This window comes from Pocillopora damicornis, chromosome 9, assembly GCF_964200805.1.
Source record: "Pocillopora damicornis chromosome 9, jaPocDami1.2, whole genome shotgun sequence".
NCBI lineage: Eukaryota > Metazoa > Cnidaria > Anthozoa > Scleractinia > Pocilloporidae > Pocillopora > Pocillopora damicornis.
In genome coordinates, this window is record NC_142678.1 from 10,873,906 (window position 1) to 10,887,475 (window position 13,570).

Below are 13,570 nucleotides of genomic sequence, written 5' to 3' on the forward strand. Positions count from 1 at the left end.
CGTTACTTCAAACAAGCACGTCCTACACCCATGTAGAGCACAAAAATTCAATTAACAACCAAGACACATCAGTAAGACATTATATGGTGCATGATGACACCAGGTTTGCTTTATTTTGTGGCGGAAGCCGCACAAAGCTCTAAGGAATAGCTACTGAAAAACGGCATGTGTTCTTTCCTTTGGCAAAAATCTGTTCAAAGTGACTGGTCACTTAAAATATTTTTTTAATTGTCTACTAATAGTTACAATAAGATATCGCGAACCAGACAGGTAAGTTTTTAAACATATTCTTAAGATTAAGAAATAAAGTAAAACACGTAAGCCGTTGATTAAATTGCTTTGGTTTACAATAATTCTACTTTAAGACAACAGCATTCAAAGAAAAACATGGTTAATTGGGATTTCTGCAAAAGGAGTACTCTAAATTTAAAATTTAACATTTTGATACAAGTTGCCGTATTATTCACTACCATTTACTGATAACTTGAAAAATTCCTTTAACAGATCTTCCACAGCATTTCTTGTTTTTAATGTATTTGCCTTTCCTTGGAATCTTCCTTTTTTCCCACCACCTTTTCCTTCCAGAAGAGTAGCAATTCTGAAAATGAGACCACACTTTATTTATCAAAACATCCTCCCAAACTACTTGACAAGGAATCTTGTGTTTTATGCAATATCAAATGGAATTATCTGGTGTCAAGTCCACGAGACACAATGAATGTAATTGGTCAGATTGGTTTTCATCCCATATCCACCAGGGAATACATATGGTATTCTGGGGTTTAACATTATTCAAGATGTTTAACATTAGTCAAATTCCATAGTAGAAGATTAGGGAATGGAAAACATGCCACAAATTTTTACATTGAGAATTAAATCTAAAATTACAATTCCAAGTAATGGTGGATTAACTTCACCATGAATTAATTGACCATGCTTAGAGTACCAAAGATCTGTGCAGATTTAAACACAGTGATCCCAAAGTTTAGTAAGGTGTGGACATATTTTACATTGATAAGGTGTCTAAAAAACAATAGTTGTACTTCAACACAAAGTCAGACTTAACAATAAATGAATGAAACTTACTTTGGTCCTATTTGGGCCACTTGTTTTTCATTGCCATACAAAAGGAACTGTCCTGGCCCTTTATCAGGGCCAACCGTCACCAGCACTGGAAGAGACTACAAACAGAGACAAACTATATTTGTTGGCATGAATTTGCCAAAGAAAATTCGCTTAGCAATACCCAAGCATTAGACAATTCTAAATCTAAACTTGGCCAGGGTCACTTTCACAAAGGATCTTAGAATGTCTGAGAATCATGCTAACAGCTAGGCTCTTTTCAACAGAAACAATTTTAAGACTGTTACACTTCATTTACCTGGTCTGATAGTTCATTCACCAATGCGTTCATGTAGTCCATGTCTCCATTTTCTCTGCAATAAAAGTAAATTTAAATTCACAGGGGACCTGATACAGAGGTTAGACAACACAGCTGCTCTTTCTAATTCAGGGCTATATTAGATACTCCTACATTGCTTAGGTAAATCCTTATGGTTGTCAAGATTTGTTTTGTTGTTGTTAATGTTCTTTTCATTTTTAATTCATGCACACTTACACTTCTTCCTGCATCCTGAATTCATTTATATCAATAATCACTTTGCTAATCTTGTGTTAAAATAACTGCATAAGAAAAATAGTGTCCTTGACTATTATGAAAAACCAAAACCACACTTGCATCAGAGTCTTGCACACAACAAGCTCAGAAAATACAAACTTAACCCTATTTCTTTAGCATGAAAAAATTAGGATTTTGATTGCTTGCTAGTCCAACACACACTAGCCCAAACACCAATTTTGTCTGGTTTCCCTGCCAATTTATGTGGAATTGGAAACACAAGGGTGGAGAGATGCACTGTGAGAGAAAGGGTAACTGTGTCTACAATGCTGGACTGAAGAGCCATGTTACTTATATAGCTTATATAGTGCTGATATCAATATTGTAGTTATTTTCCTTGATAACACCATAGACAGCACTTTTTGTCTGTTTAATAACATCATAGCCAACATAGGATACTGAGGTAACACAAGAAATCATGAGCAGAAACAAAATCCATCAAAAACTTTGAGAAATCTCCCAGCATCGCAAGCACACAATAATGCCAGTGAACAAATAAAGAGTGCAGTCTATAACTTTTAATTCATTGTGTAGCCATGGGAATACTGGTAAAATAAAAAATGATGGGCCAGTTTCAGTATGGCTGCATACTACTCAGTTCATAAACATTTATAACCACCTGTGTATAAAGAGGTATGTTTTTGTTTCACTTGTTGCTTTAAGCTGGTAAGCTTCCAACTGTGCAATCTCTTTTAGCTGTGACTTTGTAACCTGTATATCAATGAGTGGACAAAGTGGGTGAATACCAGCAACATTGACAAAAAAGCAACAAGTACACCTGTACAAAGCAGTTACTTTATTTCAGAAACGATGTGCTGCAATTGCAGGAGTAAAAACTTGGTAGCTATCAGCAGGGAGATAAGAAGTACAGTTACCCTCAGGCTGGTGGTATTAAACAAATACCTCTGAAAGCATATAAAAGACATATATGTTATTTGCCGGCTGGGAGGTCCATATGGTGAAAAACTGTGACCGAGGTCTTGAAAATACTGCCCGAGGCCATAGGCCGAGGGCAGCATTTTCAAGACCGAGGTCACAGTTTTTCACCATACGGACCGACCCTTAGCCGGTAAATAATATATTAATTGTTTTTAAACTTGACGAAATTCTTTCCGAAAGAACCCTAATGATTTATGGACGTAAATACGGCAAGATCTTCCATAAACTGAACAATTTTTGAGTGGGTAAATGGTAGTTAAAATAGAGGTGATGCAAATTTAAGAGAGATGCCTCAGCGAAACATTTTCATTTCCGTAACGATAAAGGTGATTTAAAAGGCTTCCAAACAAACTTTGAAACATTATTTTTACAAGTATCTGTCACAATCTGACACCTGTCAATTAGAGAGCGCGCAAGAAAAAAAATCGTGGGAACATTTGAAAACCAACAGAACTAGTTTGGCAAGGACTGTCACAACAATGTTTTCTTCAAAATCAGTTAATGATCTAACGGAAAGTATTATTCACTCTCATCGACCATTCATTCATGTACGAAGATTTACCTCTGTTCATTAAGTAAACGGCGAGGAAAGTAATTGTGAGTAAATTCAATTTTTTTATTTTGAAGTCGTGAGAGTTTGCTCGTTTGTTTGCTGTAATGGCGTGTTTAATTCTGATCTTTCCTTCACAAAAACTAAATTCGAACGGCACACTCCAACGAGACACAAGGGAATGTAATGCAGCCTTTTCTCAAAAAATTCCTTCAATTTCTGTTGTGCAATTTAAGGTACAAAAGTCCAAATTGAACGGAATTGGAAAGACTCACCAGGAGCGTATATTTGTTGTAGAACTTAAATTAAAACTTCGCTCGCTCTTTCACTATGAACAAATTGCTCGAGAAAATTCTGATATTAAATGAATGAAAGTTCCATCGTTCAGTTTAACTGTAACCAAATACCTCACGTTTCAACTTTCTGGGTACTTTTTGTGAACGATTAAAATTAATTGCAGACGGTTTTTAGGCCGCTTGTCAACCAACGTAATGACACTATTGTTTATACAAATTCATTCTGAAACCAATATTTTTCTGTCAACCAAAGTGATTTGATAGAGAGAAAAGAGAGGATTCATAAGTTATTTATCGGCTTGAGGTAGTGACCGACGTGTTTGCTTAAAAATACTGCCCAGCCGGAAAACGAGGTATATTTATGAAAAATGACAACGAAAGTTGGGATGTACTCGGCGACTCACGAAAGCGTTACCGTGGCCCGTGGGCAGAGATAGGAAAATACTGACCAGGTAAAGAACCAATCAGATTGCAAGATTCGTTACCGTGCCCTCTAAAAAAACAATAAACTACCTTATTTACAGCCTTAAGTGATGTTTGAATCCGATCCACAGCTGTGGAGTGATCATCAGGTCCAACACTACACAAAATTATACAAACACTTCATGATTTGCTTTTAATGACTATCTACTTTTCTAGGCATCAACAAGTGCATTCAATTAATAATAATAATATAATAAATAATAACTTTATTTAAGTGTCAGTGTATTTTAGCACTGCTGTGCTAATTGGGGACACTGTAAATGAGGAAACAAATATCGTAAATGAACAGAAACTCGTTAAAAACCCCAACTGGTAGGAGGCAGACCAGTTGGCTATTTACAAAGCGTGCAGGAGTTGAATTCAGGGCCACCAAAGACAAATCCATCCAGTGGCAGGGAGGAGGACTTGAACCCGGGACCTCCGGCTTACAAGTGCAGCGCCCTAACCACTAGGCCACGCTCGCCTCCTTAATCAACATGAATTTTAACCAAGCCACTTAAAACCTATGGTCCAGCTCACTGCTGCACCTTAAATGTGGCCATGTGAGCTTAACAAAGGTTAAACTGAAAAACAACTGATTGAGAACTGACAAGAATCTGTTTGTGTTTTACCTCAACATTTTTGTCAATGCTCTTTCATTATCTAGAGCCTTTCCCAGATACTTTAAAACTCTGTTTCCTGCCAAAAAGAATAGTCTGGTACCTCCTCGCATTGACTCTGTCTCAGGGTACAACTTAATAACCTGCCAAATAAAATAAACAAACAAAAAAGCAAATGCATTCTTCATTATTTAACACATCTTCTTGACTTCGACCAAAATGAAAAGACATCTATGTGTGTGCACAATGAATTGATTTAGTACAACAATATGATCCTTGGCACAGTCATACTGCTATATGGAAGCCTCCATGGGAGGAGAGATGAAGTAAATTTGGTTAAATCTTATTGACAGATGACCTTGTGGGCCTGACTTACATAATTCAGAAAACATCCTCATTAGGAACCCATTTTGTTGTTTTTTCCCTTGTGCAGAGAAGTCAAGATTAATTCTGAAAGTGCCACCATGACCAAATTTTCACCACTGATATTCTAAGGGATTTCACAGAGAATTCTACTGAAGTTCATAAATGGCATTTTCCATTGTGAAATATCATGGTTAAGTCCAGGAGATATTTTTTAAAAGTTTGAATAATTGCTAAAAATATTCAGAAGGGTGATGCCATCATATCCTGAACCTAAAATTTTGGGAATAATGAAATTTGGTTGAGTGTATGGCATCATCACTTTGCTAAATGACATCACTCTTCATTTAGAATCTACTTGTCACTGTTTTGAAATGGCTGATATGAGACAGGTATGAAATTTCACATGGCAGCATTTTTTCCCACATCAACAAACCTCACTATAAGAGAACTTCAAGGTAACGCCTTATAGGGTGTCAAATGCTGGTTATTGAAAGAATCAAAGGATCTTAAGGTTCCCACATTGATTAATATAAACCACACAGAGAGAGATTTATTTCAAAATGAACAAACAAAAACGATAAAGTCACATTATTACAAACATCAAGTTTCCCATGACCTGATGTCACGCTGTACAAGTCTGTAACACTCACTAAATAGACAAAGGAATAGGCTTCCAAAACTAAAATGCCAACATTTTGTGACAAACAAAACTTCACAATCTTGTTCCCAGCTCTTTTTTGTTTCCCTCCTTGTTGAGGAACACAAAGAGGTCTTCACAGCCTTACATACAACAAAATAACTAGGGCATGCATTTACCTGAACTTGACTAAGATTGGCAACATGAGTTCCACAACACATGTTTCTGTCTATACCTAGTGATTAAATGATGACATTTAATAACAAGTCTTAAAATTTGCCATTTGTGTTAAATGACAACTGTACAACAACAGAAACTATTTTAAGGAATTTAAGTAAAAACCATCAATATATAACTGGAAATCAATGCAGTTTGATGACTTGCACATTGTATATTACCTCTCCTTACAAAGGAGATATAGTATAATTTGATTAACTCTTTTCACCCTTTTCTTCTAACATCAGTATGCATATCCTCCATACTTTTCTCTGTGCATTTCCTTAGGTTCCGACAAGGAGAATTTGTTGATGATCATTTCTTTTACTCTTGAGACCTTAAAGTGTGATTCAAGGGTGACATTGCAAGAAGGAATCAAATGCTAGTCACTCTTAAATGGCAAAGGGTTAAAACATATGGCAAGGGACATCTAATAGAAGGCTTGTGTCCCCTCCCAGGGAAACTTTTGATTCCCTTGCACATCACTGACCGGGTATTTCAATCACTCTGACAGGACCTTCATGGTCGTCAGGAAGACCTCTTGTGCTTGCCTGGGAGAAAAAGAACTATCACGTTAACAGTGTATTGAAAACATAGTATCCATAGTCAAACAATTGCATTTACATGTGTACCACACCTTTTGGGGAGACATTCACCTAACACATGATAGCATAAGAAGAAGAGGCTGCTTTGGTTTTTTTTTTTTTTTTTGGTTTTTTTTTTCTCTGATTGCTTTGGCATTGGCAAAAATGGATGAATTGATGATTAGAAGACCCTCTGGTTTAAAAAATCCTTTGTCTTAATGCATGAATATAGGCTTATGCATGTACTTGGTTTTTTTTTTCATAAACCAGCCTTCAGAGGAATGTACTAAAACCCCAAACAGTAAAACCAAACATCTGAAACAACCAAAACAACCATAATAACCAAAATTAAACAATTATAATGACCAAAATAAAACCACTACAATAATAAAGATGAAATGCTGTGGAAAATGTGGATTTTACTTCAGACATTCTCTTGCTTTCAAGGCTCTCTTACAAAACTGATTATTTATTTTCCACCCCACGAGCAGTTGAAACTTTAATTTGACAATAGTATGTAGTTTCCAGGAGAGAACACCAGCCATATTAAGATAGATCAGGAGTAGACCATAATCTAATCTAGAGGAATATGATGGCTGACCCCTGACAGCCCTGAGTGTTAATTTTATTATTATTGACTGTTTTTGGTTTATTTTTTTGGGGAGTTTCCGTGGTTTTGTTTTAGTTGCTTCGATGGTTTCTCTTGTTTCACTTGTTTTGTTTCTGTCGTTTCATTTTGCTGTTTCAGATTTTAGTACATGCCCCATTAGAAAGAGCAGATTGTTAATTAAAGCTATTTATTGTAAATGACATACTTGCTGCTTAGATGCTCAGAGTCCAAAGAGGACAGTCTTTCATAAAATTTGCAAACTTACATTTTCTTGTTTAGCAGAAGTTGCATCAGGATAAATATGAACATTGACTGGTGTATTTCTCCTTATGATTTCATTGGCTGTTGTCTCTATCCATTCCATTTCTTCTGCAGTGAGCTTTTTGCAGTTTAGTTCTATGTGTGAACGTAATTTTCCTAACTCCCTAACAACAACAAAAATTAAAATATCTGTATTAACAATTCTTTGTTTCTCTGGGTCTGCATTCCACCTTGTGATGATCTTATCAATTGATTGTTGTGTAAAGAATCTAACTGAACATGTAATTCTGTATAACAATAACTTGCTTACCATGAAGTTGTTTCATAACCAAACTTGTTTTCAATGATGGCAGACACTAAGTGCTGTCCTGAAGTTTGAAATGATGCAGGTGAAGTTAAACATGACAGTGTTTAAGCATTTTATTTGCTATCATTACCATCACTTAGGAAATATTTTGAGAAAGAAGTTTGTCTTGCCACTCAAAATCAATTACATCAAGAATATGTCGAGTGTGAAGCTTAAGTGTTAGACACAAAATAATGACAGTAATAAGTATTGAAAATTTATGCTGTGTTGTTTCCTGATTGGTTGACCCATATTAAAAATAAACATGTAAAACATTTTCCTGGATCATTCAAACTCAGTTTTCAACCCTAGATATAAACATTCCTCGGGCTACATGCCATAGATAAGTTTGCAATCTAGGATAGAAATTGATTATGTTTAAAAATTATCCACAATACCAGTAAACAGCTAACGAGCATAAGATTACACAAAACTGTCTTCTAATAGTCCTAAAAGCACCTGAGTGTTGTTGCATGTGGTCAAATCTCCTTGACCAATCAATGACAAGATTAACTTCAGTTGCTTCAGGAACTGCCTCAGGAATGTAATGGATAGCACGTCCCCCTTGTCTAACCACTCTCATGACTTCAATGCCATTAATCTGTTGGGGAGACAACATATATCTCCTTCCTTAATGAGAAGCATATAAGAAAATATATTGTATTCAGTGAATACATTTAAACTTAAGTTTTTTGTGAATAAAACTGAGAAAAAAGATGACTGCAACCTTGGTTTCGATGGAAGAGGTCCCATCCATACTATAATAGTTTCGCATTGTGCCATGTAGCCTATTGTTATTTCTCACAATTCATTCTCCCTATCTGAGTGTATTGTAGGTGAAGCACACTTCCCTTCACTAATCAGGCATCTTACAAAGAAGACAGCCCTAGATGGTATTAAAAGTTGTTGACAATCAATGGCTTTATCTTGATCCCATTCAGAGGTACTAATTCCTCAAGATATCACTGAATTTTACCAGTTGCTGGCCAAGAATGGGACCATACATTTGGCAAAAAAATCAACTCCATGCAGGTAGCTCTTTTGACCAAAAACTTACAAACACAAACAGTTGTGTGCTGACTGTGATCACATCCCCTATATTTTAAAGTTATCTACAATGATTTAAAATTGCAGTAGTCACAATCAAGGTCAATCAATGAAAAAAAGAATTCTTAATTCCATAGCAGTAGTGGAGAGGAGTTATTCAAAGCTAATACATACTGTTCCTCTATCATCAGGCTGTTCATGTCAGCAGATTAATCACAAATGGACCATTCAGCATGAGGAAGAAAAGAAGTATCATTGTGTTATATAGAAACTCAAATATACATGTATGTAACCGTACTAATAGACTGAATCTCACCAGCTACAAATATTTGGTTTTAGTATAAAGCTAACAGCACCTATGGGAACAATGAAGCAAATCCTGTATCTTGATGTTCTGATTGCCTGCCAGAGTCCTCAAGATGGGCCCTGGACTTGCCCACTCTAATCCTACTTTGAGCAGGGGATATTCAAAGTCAACTTTCAAGAAAGATTAGTGAATGTGTGTCAACTCAACCCCCTCTCCCCCCTCCCCCAACAGAACAAAATGACCTTAGTCATCTCAGATAACTGTGTGGCAGAACATCAGGTAATTACCCAACAACTAAGTGTATGGATGCTGTTTAGTAATTTGTGAGAACAGGTGTGATGTGGGAGTCATAAAGAGACTGGGAAGATCATAACAGTCATTATTTCCATCATCTGACACTACGAAAAACCAATCTTTGCATCACACATCAAACCAGAGATCTTACATGTATATCCTTATTTCATACTTACATTCATGTACTTATTTGGAAAGATTTCCGGTACATATCTATTTCTTTCGCCATTGTTTTCTCTCTCCAAGAACTTCATACGCATAATGAAGTAAGAAACTGTGCATAAATCTAACCAAATCGCGAAATAATCCCTGCCTACCTGACCCCCTCCTTCGGGAAACAAGACAGTGTCTTCCAGAACAACTTCGTACGCAGCCTTGTCGGCAAGTTTGCTTGATTTACAGGACAACACCTGTGTCCTCAGCTCTCTGAGGAAAGAATCTTGTTGACATGCAAAAACCATGCTAGTTATTCGACGTGTTGACCAAATGTTTTCAAATACCTTACGGCTAAATCGTAAAGAACGTCGCATACGCTCGATTGAACGAAAGAAGGACGGAAGTAAGTCAACGAGCTTGACGAGCCAGTTATCTATCAGCGGTATAAGCTCCAAAAATTTAGCTTAAAAAAATTCTATACATAAACTTCCCCCTCCTTTTCAACTGCGGGTCCCATGGTGTAATGGTTAGCACTCTGGACTTTGAATCCAGCGATCCGAGTTCAAATCTCGGTGGGACCTTCCTTTTTCTGTTCCCTTCCTCTTTTTTTAACTTTATTTTCCTTATCATATCATGTGAAAAGTCGAACAGGCAAATTTTTCGAGTCGCAAAAGCAATGTATTGCCTATTCCACTCTTAACTAGACCGTATATGAGATTAAAAAATTCATCCCCCAGCAAATTCTGTTTTCCAGAGAGCGTAAAATTTCAGAAATGAGAATCTTCGAGGTGAAAGCTCCAATACCAGCAAGGGGAAATATTCAGGATTTAAGAATAAGATATATCCTATTAGAAACGTTTGGATGTGTGACAACAGGTTTCTCATCTGTGTGTTTGTTGACAATTCCAAGAGTTTTCCTCCTCTGACATCTAACACTAACTATAAAACCAACAGTTGTTAAAAGACAATAGTAAGAGAGGACACTTTAACCTGTCCACAATTCCAAGGAAACCACAGAGTAGTTAATCAACACTTTATTTAATTTTATTTCAAACACATTCAGGCCCGGGGAGTCCTCTACCTGCTTAGACCAAAATTAGTTCAATGTACATGTTTCGTTGCTTTGTATCTATTCACTACTGTTACATTTGTCAAAAAACTTTTGATGGTACCACTGTTGCAACAAAAAGTGGGAAAAATTCTGTAAAAATTGAGTTAAAACCTTTACTCAGACAGAAGAACGAACTAAGATAGCATGTTTGTTCCTGGATGTTATATTTATCTAAAGTAAGTAATGTACTTTGGAACTTGAATGATTATTGGTCAGAGAACCCTAAAGTTTGTTTAAGAGCTCAGATGTTCACGTAAAAGGGATAAAATGAGAATAACTTTAAATAGGTAAAATAAAATTAAAAATGTTGAATCAAGACTAAAAAAAGTTGTTAACAACAATCCCTTTGGCCATAAGCTTGGAGATCATTCCTTCTGAAACCTGTAAGATAAGGTTCATCAAACTAAATTATGCTATTTCTGGTTCCTTACCCCTGCATCTTGTAAACATAACCCATCCATAATTTCCCAAAGTAAAAGAATGAAATTAAGATTCATATTATCAACAAAACAATCTGTTAACAGGGTAAAAGGAAAAGAAGCCATTCTAAATCCTACTAAAGGAAGACTGAGGAGGCAGAACTTAGGACTTAAAATCCTCAGCTGCAAGCAATGTCACAGCTTTCAATAGACTGAATGAAATGGAGGAATCCAGTTGATGCCCTGTAAATGCCTCTTAGTGTTTTAAGGTTTGATGATGATTAGAAATGTTCACCCCCAAACTGTTTACCTCTACACCACAGATGTGACCAACACCTGTTAATATCCTCATTAACCTTTCTACTTGACATAAGAAAAAGGATATTATTGGTAAGCACTATTATTTGCAACAGATAATACTGATTTCTTCAGCATTACCAAAACCATCTTGATGATCAAACTTGATGGCCAGGCCACTGAGCCCTGTTATCATGTCCAGGATTCTAGTGTCATAGATATTGCATTTATAGAACCAGGTCTGTACCATGAAGTGTTTAAATGAATGGCTTATGCATCATACCTCAATCCTACAATTTTTGGTGTGAAGATGAAAATTTATCAGCATAAATTAATTGAACTTGATTCTACAAGACAAATGGGTACTTACAGTGCAACCCTTAATTCTCAGAAGCTCCAGCTTGCAACTTGGTGACAGAAATTCTTTAATGCTCTGATCAGTGACATAGAAGCACCAACTTACATCTAACTCTGTTAAGCCACAAGACTGCTTGGCTACAACACCAATACTCTTATCAGTCACACCATAACAGCTGCTGACATGAAGTTCCCGAAGAGCAGAACATCTTTCACTCAAAGCAATGACACCAGCATCTGAGATCTAAAAAATTACAGTATGAAGAAACTAAAGATTTCCTTTAGCCACAAAACATTGCCCTGAAGATGCCTCCCCATAACTATAATAGAATTTCTTACAGTTGCTAATTTTACTGCTAAAACTAACCCTTTAACTCCCATGAGTGACCAAGACAGAATTTCTCCCCACAAAATCAGTAGACAAGTGATGATAATGAAGAAAGGGATAATTAGTTGATCCAATACCAAATTTCCAAACATCATGAGAATTTTAAGGAACACTAAGAATTATTAATGAAGAATTACTACTGGGAGTGAATGGGTTAAATTATGCTGAATCCAAATGATAGTTAACTAAAGGCTTGATGACCAGGTGACATTCCAATATTGATAATTATAGGAATGACAAGCAGAAGGGGACCTATGATGATATTGCAGTTCTTTGTTTGGGATGAAACATGTTAAAATTGCTTCTTGAGTATTAAGACAGGAAAGTTAAGTGTATTATTGTTATGTGTTGTAACATATAATTCAATAGCTGAAGACAACTGACAAACAGCTTACTAACACAATTAGTATTAAGTCACTCATCTACCGTAAAACAGCTCCTGAGATCCAGCTCTGTTAATTCCTTACAGTGCCTTGCTAATGCTTCGAGTCCAGCATCAGTGACTCCTTTACACTTGCTTGTTGTAAGAACAGACAGCTTCTTACAATTCTTGGCAATCAAAAACAAGTTCTCTTCTGTCACACACGGCCAGCACGAATCAAGATGAAGAACTCGGAGATTGCTGGTATACATGAGCAAATGCTTCAATCCATGTTCGGTCAGAATTGATTCATAAGGTACAAAATCCAGGCGAAGTACGCTTCTAAGGTACTCATTCACTTGATCCTTCCATTTTCGAGAAAGTTTTCTACAATGACAGAGGGTTACCACATCTAACAGTCCAAGAATCTTGAAGGTAATCTCAGTAGGGAAAATCTGAGGTGGATCTAGCCCTGATAAGCTTCTTTCCTTTGCATCCATTACTTACATGACATTAAAGAAAAATAATATAATCCTGACAGGCTCGATGGTATTTTTAATTGTCTCCTAAAGAAATAAGCTGCTTTTATTTGAGGATGCATTTGACTTGAAAACTTCAGAGGCCATGTGGAAAAGAACCACTTGTGATGTTATATTTTCTGTTCCACTCTTAGCTCACATCTCCGAAATTGTCGTCCTTGCTGTACAGCAAACAAAACAACACTGAAAGGACGAAATTCGTTTTGCAAACGTTAGAGTCAGGCTCTTCACAGAAACGGTGAGGACACTGGGTCCCACCACAGCCCAACCACACTATGTGTTCGTGGTTAATTGTTGTTGACATGAGACGAACAAAATGTACGAGGGCTATGAAAAAAGCTCTGAAAATTGTGTATCTATATTAAATCTTGGCATGAATATCTCATTAAGTTAAATGAAATGTTAGTCGACTCATTTGTGGTATTTTCGAGTGTATTTTTGAGTGTGGTTTGCCTGTGGAAAAGGCCTGGAACTTTTGTCCCCTTCTTCTCTTAACGGCCCCCGGCCAAAAGTAATTTCGTAAAAAGACGCTTCAAACGGCCCATGAAGGCGAAAAAAGACGACAAGTGAGTCGACTAACATTCCATTTAACTTCATAGAGATATTCATACCAAGATTTTATTTAGATATGCTACTTTCATAGCTTTATTCATAACCTTCGTTGATTTTTTTCGCCTCACGTCAACAATAATTAACCACGATCACAAAGTGTGGTCAGCCTGTGATTAC

At 36.4% G+C, this 13,570-nt stretch overlaps 2 protein-coding genes and 1 non-coding gene across 3 annotated transcripts; 1 reads left to right on the top strand and 2 right to left on the bottom strand.

Annotated features, from left to right (window-relative positions):
- Positions 1–72: 72 nt before the first annotated feature.
- Positions 73–10,388, bottom strand: LOC113668540 (alanyl-tRNA editing protein Aarsd1). Its single transcript, XM_027184457.2, has 13 exons — positions 9,531–10,388; positions 8,787–8,804; positions 8,025–8,166; positions 7,530–7,587; positions 7,224–7,383; positions 6,255–6,315; positions 5,728–5,783; positions 4,558–4,688; positions 3,977–4,043; positions 2,298–2,389; positions 1,382–1,436; positions 1,087–1,181; positions 73–598 (listed from the first exon to the last, which is right to left on the bottom strand). The coding sequence occupies exons 1-13, from the start codon at positions 9,741–9,743 to the stop codon at positions 460–462; spliced, it is 1,287 nt and encodes a 428-aa protein (XP_027040258.2). The 5' UTR covers positions 9,744–10,388; the 3' UTR covers positions 73–459.
- On the top strand, positions 9,879–9,950 carry Trnaq-uug (transfer RNA glutamine (anticodon UUG)). The gene has a single exon. It is a non-coding gene; the product is annotated as a tRNA-Gln (tRNA).
- Positions 10,373–13,092, bottom strand: LOC113668542 (uncharacterized). The gene is made up of 3 exons (XM_027184459.2): positions 12,368–13,092; positions 11,567–11,797; positions 10,373–10,861 (listed from the first exon to the last, which is right to left on the bottom strand). The coding sequence occupies exons 1-3, from the start codon at positions 12,800–12,802 to the stop codon at positions 10,799–10,801; spliced, it is 729 nt and encodes a 242-aa protein (XP_027040260.2). The 5' UTR covers positions 12,803–13,092; the 3' UTR covers positions 10,373–10,798.
- Positions 13,093–13,570: the final 478 nt, after the last annotated feature.